Below are 8200 nucleotides of genomic sequence, written 5' to 3'. Positions count from 1 at the left end.
TTTTCACTCTTCTTCCTTTCCACTATTCCGCCATTGTCTCTAAAATTCTGATTTTCAAAAAATGATGATAATGGTAATAAAAAAAGGGGGCAGGGGAAGGGGGAATGGGGGATTTTCTTCTTTTTTTTTTCTTAATGCTTGCCAAAAGAATGTGAGGGATTGGCAGGTCTGCAATGTTAACGATTCCCTCTACACAATGACATAAATAGTTTGTCAATAAAACCTTTACAAAGAGAAGATAATTCTGTAAAAATATTTGTCTAAAAAAATGGTTGGCACATTTTGATTATCGGGATGTAATAGGGCAAAGTTACAGTCATGACGAATTTACAGGGAAAAACAAATTAAAGAAAATAAGATAGATAGGTTATCTAATTATCGGTAGGTTATGAAACACATTATTTGTAAGTAGTCTATGTATTGATATGTAATCCAAGTATTGATAGGTAATGAAACACAGGATTGGTAAGTAGCCTAAGTATTGGTAGGTAATGAAACACAGTATTGGTAAGTAGCCTAAGTATTGGTAGGTAATGAAACAGTATTGGTAGGCATCCTATGTATTGTTAGGTAGTCTAGATATTGGTAGATAATGAAACAATATTGGTAAGTAATGTAGCACAATATTGATAGGTGGCCTAAGTATTGGAAGGTTATGAAACACAGTATTGATAGGTAGCCTAAGAACTGAGAGGTAGTTTGGGTATTGGTAGGTAATAGAATATTGGTGGGTAGCCTATGAATTGAGAGGTAGTCTAGGTATTTTTCAGTTATAGATAACGTGGATGCCAGCGGTTAAATGAACTGAAACCTGAAAGTCAAATGTCAACATTTTGCAAAACTGGAAAAGATAAAGATAAAAAATTTAATAGACATACGCGCTGCCTTTAATTTGACTTCCGCTCTCTGAACCCTGAAGATATCTGGTATTGTCAATCTGCTTCCTTATACAAAGAAGAGAGGAGAGTCATTTTTTCTTGAATTTGACGGGAAACAATTGATTGATGAATAGAATTTCTTTTTAGCAGCATCTAAGTAACTTTGCCAAAGATTTTTTTTTATAACGAGGGTTATTCCGCTTGTCTTTTTGGCTGACAACATATGTATGCAAATTAAAGCCAAACAGTCAACGAAGATTGCCTTGTCTTCAAACATCAACTGTTAAGTAACGCATTCAGGGCAAGTAAATTTTTGGTTTCTTTTTTGTTTTGCTTTTAAGGATTTTACGATGCTTGCAACACATTAAGGTCATATCAGCACCAGTAAAGGGAGAAAATGGGATAGTAAAAAGTTCTAGAATTACAATTAAAGTGGCCAAGAAAAGGTAAGACAAAGGGGAAGTGGTTCAAATAGGAAACAGATGTAGATTCCAAAAGCACACTATCAAAGTTCTTAGTTTGAAATCACCTAAAATATCATCCAGACACGAGCACAGGTCCCCACTAAGAGGAATACACTCAAATGTTTACAAATCATATATAATATAAAGAAAACATAATACATTTCATAACAGAGAAATGATTTACAAGGGAAAAAATATCATCTCCCAAAACTAACTATACATTTGACTGTTTCCCTCTCAGCCAGGGCATCCGGCCAGGACCAGGACAAAACCAAGTAATCTCATTCCAAGACAAAGACAGAAAGCAATTGGAAAACAGATAAGAGGGGATAGAGGACACAGCAAGTACCTCCCTGCCCGCTATGGGAGGTAGGAACCCCACCCAGAAATTTTTGTTTCTGAGGCTAAAAGCACTTGTGCGATGAAGAGACAGTTATTTGGTCAAAATTAGCATTTAGTGTGAAATATTATATATATATATATATATATATATATATATATATATATATATATATATATATATATATATATATATATATATATATATATATATAAAAATATATATATATATTTATTTGTGACCTATTGAGTGCTCAACAGTTTTATGAGCTTGAATCACAACACATGAGACAATGTTGTCAACGGAAATGAGGTGAGAATAGGAATGTGGTACATATATATAAATATATATATATATATATATATATATATATATATATATATATATATATATATATATATATATATATATATATATATATATAAATGATTACGGACATTCATGACAATTATCATTATAAGAGAGATCTAGTTTATAAAATATCCTTCTGCTAGAGTTACCATTTTATACATATTATATTATAATACATGGTTTAATTAACTGAAAACAGCAAATCATATTATTTTATTGAATATCCTTCAACAGATCTCTGATTGCAATGCAAACATTAACAATAACAACATTCAATTCTCTTTGCCTCAACTCAAAATAGCTTTATTACAATAATAGGGACAAAAAGTGTGACATCACATCTGCCTCGAAATGGATGGTCTTTCCGGTTCCACACTCAACAGAAACAATCAAGCAATCAACAATTCATGGTCTTATTACTACGCGCACAGTTGCTTTAAAATAAATCAAATTGATCGAATCCGTCTCTATTTCAATGTTTTGAACCCAATTTTCAACATGGCTTGGAGAGGCAGGCCTGTCAGTTTTACCCATTTCCAAGTGAGAACCACTGTGGTGGTTACTGTGAGGGTTGTTAAGAGGAAGTGATGTCATGACTTTGGATCCCTATTACAAATGATATATGCCACATAAAAATACTTATTATAACTAGTAATAAACAAAAATGAATGTAACAGCTTTAAAAAAAAAAAAAAAGAGAGAAAAAAAATACCAAACACGGAACGTTTCAAGCTAAAAAACCTTCTTCAGCTGACAACAAAAAAAAACAATGAAAACATAAATACATAATTTTTTTTAAAAGATCGCAAGGCAAGGAATTTCAAGGATGGGCCGAACATTTCTCTCCTGTCAATCTAGTTACCTAGTTATGAATTTAACTTTTCATTGTTTTGTTGTTGGCTGAAGAAGGGTTTTGAGCCCGAAATGTTCCGTGTTTGGTATTTTGTTCTTTTTTTAAAAGCTATTATAGTCATTCCTGTTTATGACTTTTGTAGTAACTAGTACGGTTTTGGAGATCAAGGGTTAGCACTAAATACATTATGTGGAGAGTCTCAAAAATGATGTAGGCAGGTGTGAATTTCAAGGCAAACCACTGACGTAAAATCTGAAAGTGAAAATTATCATTAATCAGGGGTGATGTTCCAGATATAAACAAAAAAAAATATGAAGTGGGAATTGTGACAGAGGCAGAAAATTTTGCAGGAATGTCGTCTGAAAATCTATCCAAAAATTATACAAGGTAAGAAAATATAAATGAATGTTCAAAAAACTCAACTAACAATTTAATGTAGTGTTAAAAAAAAAAAAAAAGAGCTTTATATAGCGCAATATCCACTAAATGTGCTCAAATCGCTTTACAAGGGATCCCTGGTCAACAGCAACATTTAACATTTCAAGGATGGGCCGAACATTTCTCTCCTGTCAATCTAGTTACCTAGTTATGAATTTAACTTTTCATTGTTTTGTTGTTGGCTGAAGAAGGGTTTTGAGCCCGAAATGTTCCGTGTTTGGTATTTTGTTCTTTTTTTAAAAGCTATTATAGTCATTCCTGTTTATGACTTTTGTAGTAACTAGTACGGTTTTGGAGATCAAGGGTTAGCACTAAATACATTATTTGGTTGAATCTGTTTTAATTTGCCTTGTTGGAATTTTGGAGGATTGTGCTCGTAGATCGCATTCCAACCTCTGGTCCCGATGAACACATAGTTATTCTTCTCAAGATGAGAGGCAACATTGGACAGCCGTTCTCGTATGTGGAGAGTCTCAAAAATGATGTAGGCAGGTGTGAATTTCAAGGCAAACCACTGACGTAAAATCTGAAAGTGAAAATTATCATTAATCAGGGGTGATGTTCCAGATATAAACAAAAAAAAATATGAAGTGGGAATTGTGACAGAGAGGCAGAAAATTTTGCAGGAATGTCGTCTGAAAATCTATCCAAAAATTATACAAGGTAAGAAAATATAAACGAATGTTCAAAAAACTCAACTAACAATTCAATGTAGTGTTAAAAAAAAAAAAAAGAGCTTTATATAGCGCAATATCCACTAAATGTGCTCAAATCGCTTTACAAGGGATCCCTGGTCAACAGCAACATTTAACATGTAGGCGATATTACAATTTTTCAGACAAAGCCACCGCTGTTAACGGCCAGGTACTCATTTCACACCTGAGTACAGTGAGAGAATGTGAGTAAAGAGCCTTTTCCAAGGACTCAACTATGCGCCGAGCGCGAGGCTCGAACCCAGGACCTTCCGATCCGAAAGCGAGTGTCATACCACTAGACCACATAGCCGCATAGTGTTGAGGGATAAATGAGTTGAGGAGAGGTAAAAATGAGGGGACTACCTATCAATACTTTGTTCCCTCTTCTTCTTCTCAGTTCCAGGGTTAAATGGACTTGTATTTTGTCCTATATCGGAAAAAAAATAGCCACGTCAGAATCGGTTTTGCAACTGATTGAAGTCACAATTGAGCTGCCAAGTGTAGAAACAGATGAAGCAGATCTAGAAAATGTGACGGCTTTTACAGTCAAAAAGTGGAAAAGAGAAAACAGATCCAGTAGATGAAACACATGTTAAATTGCTTCTTTCCTTCACCTACCCCCCCCCCCCCACCCCACCACAGCCAAACATATTTTTAAAAGAATTTTAATCTGCCTGCTACTGCCAAAAAAATCCCTAATCTATTTTTCTGACATTACGAAAAATTTGTAGAAATACAAAATAACGACTCCAATTTCAGAACTTCAACAAAGAAGATCTTTAAGTCATTGGAACTTATTGAAAATAAAAGTTGATACCAGACTGTATAATTTAAAGGATTTTGAAGTGTTATTATTTAATGCTTTGGAGGGTAAATTGTAGATTTGTTAAAGTTACTTATAGTGACTAAAATTTCTATCTCCTACTTTGGAGGGTAAATTGTTGACATTTTAAAGTTACTTATACTTATAGCGACTAAAAATTTTATCTCCTAAAAATTAAGAACTTTTAAATTTTGAAGTATGCAGGTCTGATTGTTATTCTGCGATACACACCTCGTATCCCTTGCCCTCAGCATCAATGGAGAGGATACCAAAATTCCTCGGAATAGAATACCGGGCAGCGAGTGTCTGAACCGATAGGCTGGGGACTTGAACGACTTTATCATTGCCCAGAGCAGGATCATCCATTGGCAGCACATAACTTTCCTGATGTTCTTCCTTCCTAAGAAGATAAACGTGTCCATCCCGATCGCCGATGGCTGCCTGTACAAAGCTGACTTCGTGCGGTGGATCTCGATTCAATTCAATATACCTGACAAGGGAAAATGAGAAAAAAACTTGAGCTTTTATATATGATTCGCAATATACACCATCTGTGCTCAAAGCTTTTTACAAGAGCTCCCAAGCCAACAACAACAATTAACCTGCATGCAAAAAGTCAACTTCTATGTGGTGTGTCTCGGATTAATTCAGTGTCGCTTGCATTACAGGAAGAAAATCAGAACAGACAAAAAAGTGTTTTTTAAAACCACTAAACATGCTCAAAGCGCTTTACAAGGGGTCCCTGGCCAACAGCAACACTTAACATGTAGGATGAGACATGACACCTGTTAGGCGATATTACAATTTTGTTTCATCAACAGAGACAATGCTGTTTACAAACAGGAACTCATTTTACATCTGAGTAGTTGCAGTAGTCCTTCAGAGCCATGGAGCTGGAATTTATCCCAGTTTCTATAGTGTGAGATGGAAAATAGCAATTGCTTTCTAAACTTTAGATAGGACACTAGTCTATCGCAAAGTGTTTTATGCCAGATCTAACAGACCCAGCTACCCAATCACTGTGGGGGGGTGTTAGAAAAGATCTCGACTACACCCAGGATCGATCTTAGTCCCTTTGTTGTGAAGCAAGTGCTCTACCAACTGAGCTACCAGGAGTACATCTGAGTACAGTGAGAGATTGTGAGTAAAAAGCCTTTTCCAAGGACTCAACTATGCGCCACTCAGAGAGGGATTCGAAACCAAAGGCAAGTGTCATACCACAAGACAATATAGCCACAATGTCACTACATTTTGTAGGTAGCAGTATTTCAACTCACCTTTTTAGATTCTTCTTGGCCAAATTTATTTGGTCCAGTTGTGGTTCCACGAGGACAGCGTCCCACCCAAACTGGATAAAATTGAAGGAGTTGCTAGATATAAATCCATCATTAGCACCGATATCCACGATTAAGTGTTCGTAGGGGAATTCGCTTCTAGACAAAATCCTCTTAAATATAAAGGATGCTTCTCCTGAATGGGACACGTCCATTCCGAATGAGTAAAAGTCTCTATTTTTATTCTTGGACTTCGGCACCAAAATATCATCATTTTCAAATAAGTTGTCACCGCCCGATTCTTTAATCAAATAAAGCCTCTCTACCGTATCTTGGAGAATTGACAAAAATCCACCGTCTCTGGCACTTGTGACTAAACTCCGTATTTTTGTATTTCGATGCAGTCGTTCGAAAAAGCCGTCCCTCTTACTTTTAGGTTGAATTTCAGAAAATTCATGGGAGATGACGTTATAAACATAAATCACAAAAATGTTGATGATAATAAATTCAACAGCTGCTACGAATAGTATTATGTAACAAAACAGTTTTGCAATAGGCACGTCACGCAAACAAGCTGTTCCTCTTCCTGTGCAAAACATGTTCCCAAAAGCCCAGGAAGTAAGGTGTTTCATCCTGTACAAAAACATCTTTGTCGTGAGATTCAATTCCTTCTAGATGCATTAAAAGTAGGCTGGTGAGGCTGTCATAGTCATACTTCACTACCTGCACTTAAGGAACCTAAATCATAAAAAAAAATTAATAATAATTTTTTTTTAATGAATGGATGAAAATGACCTAGCTAAGGCAGCTGAAAAAAAAAATCAAAATACCAAACATGGAACGGTGAACCACAAGGGGCCCCTAGCCAACAGCAAATCTTAACATTAACATGTAGGATGAGGCAAAACTCCGGTTAGGCGATACCGATAATATTACAATTTTTATTTCCAACAGAGGCAACGCTGTTAACGACCAGGTACTCATTTTACACTTGAGTATGGTGAGAGAATGTGAGTAAAGAGTCATTTCCAAGGACTCAACTATGTGCAGCTCAAAGTCCCAATAGACTCTGTCATAATCATAGTTATAGTTGATGATATGACAATTTAAATTACAAGTACAAGGGTCATGGGACTCTTTCTGTGGCAAACAACAAATTCCTTTCTGTTATTAGTAATTAGTTATTTGTATTGGAGCACTTTTTGTTTGTTTTGTTGATTTTGCTCTTCTCATCCTGAATTACCATTGAGATTGAGCAGTAAATCAACAAACCGATTCAGATCAGAATCAGAATCTCCTTCACTCCAAAGCTGCAAAGCTTGGCTTCATTGTGTAACAGTAAGATTTTTTAATTACAGTACAGTTACATCCATCATACTTCAATTCCAGATTAGCGATCGTCGTTTGGCAATCAATACACCAGAGGCTCGACCAGACATGAAGTCAAGTCTAGAACTTCTAGAGCTTGAGAAAAGGGTGATCTCGAGATAGTGATGATGATAATATGCTATCTAGATCTTAGCCTTAGCTTTTGTGTGTGAATTTGTAAGTATAAGTACAGATAATAACAATTTATGCAGAAATTACCGGTCCACATTGAATAAGAATGAATGCATAGAGTTAAAAATTTAAACAACAAAATACTAACGACGATAGCTTTTGGTCTGGACTGTGAACCCTCAACGAAAATACCGATCAATTTGGAGCAATACAAATTCCTACACAATACAGCAACAATGAAAATGAAGGAAAATTGAATATTGACTATGATGTATCTAATAGTTTTCATCAGTCATATTGTGTAAGTCGTTTAGTTTTAAATTCGTTTTTTTTTCCTCTCATCATCATCATCATCATCATCATCATCATCATCATCATCATCATCATCATCATCCATCGTGGCTTGTGCTCTTGAGCACGTTGCCGGTCAGCTGTCTCCGCGAATCACGATCCTCTGCGGTGCGCATGAAATCTGTGTTGCTTTTTAAGTAACATTTGGCCATTCTTAGGTTATTTAGATAAGTTATTCTTTGTCTTCCTCTAGCTCTCTTTCCTTCGATCATCCCAGATGTTACCAACTTTTC

At 35.6% G+C, this 8200-nt stretch overlaps 1 protein-coding gene across 1 annotated transcript; it reads right to left on the bottom strand.

Moving 5' to 3' along the window:
- Window positions 1-2122: 2122 nt before the first annotated feature.
- On the bottom strand, window positions 2123-7843 carry LOC144969526 (uncharacterized). The gene is made up of 4 exons (XM_078908655.1): window positions 7765-7843; window positions 6120-6854; window positions 5074-5332; window positions 2123-3850 (listed from the first exon to the last, which is right to left on the bottom strand). The coding sequence occupies exons 2-4, from the start codon at window positions 6761-6763 to the stop codon at window positions 3623-3625; spliced, it is 1131 nt and encodes a 376-aa protein (XP_078764781.1). The 5' UTR covers window positions 6764-6854; window positions 7765-7843; the 3' UTR covers window positions 2123-3622.
- Window positions 7844-8200: the final 357 nt, after the last annotated feature.

The sequence above is a fragment of the Berghia stephanieae genome, chromosome 3, assembly GCF_034508935.2.
Source record: "Berghia stephanieae isolate SIO BIC M18660-M18661 chromosome 3, UCSD_Bste_1.3, whole genome shotgun sequence".
NCBI lineage: Eukaryota > Metazoa > Mollusca > Gastropoda > Nudibranchia > Aeolidiidae > Berghia > Berghia stephanieae.
This window is presented reverse-complemented; position numbering and strand designations above follow the sequence as displayed.

Coding starts and splice junctions, on each gene's coding strand:
- LOC144969526 (XM_078908655.1), bottom strand. CDS start 6,763: ATGTTTTTGTACAGGATGAAACACCTTACTTCCTGGGCTTTTGGGAAC. Junction 5,333..6,119: donor GCCAAGAAGAATCTAAAAAG/GTGAGTTGAAAT, acceptor TTCCCTTGTCAG/GTATATTGAATTGAATCGAG. Junction 3,851..5,073: donor CTGAGGGCAAGGGATACGAG/GTGTGTATCGCA, acceptor TTTCACTTTCAG/ATTTTACGTCAGTGGTTTGC.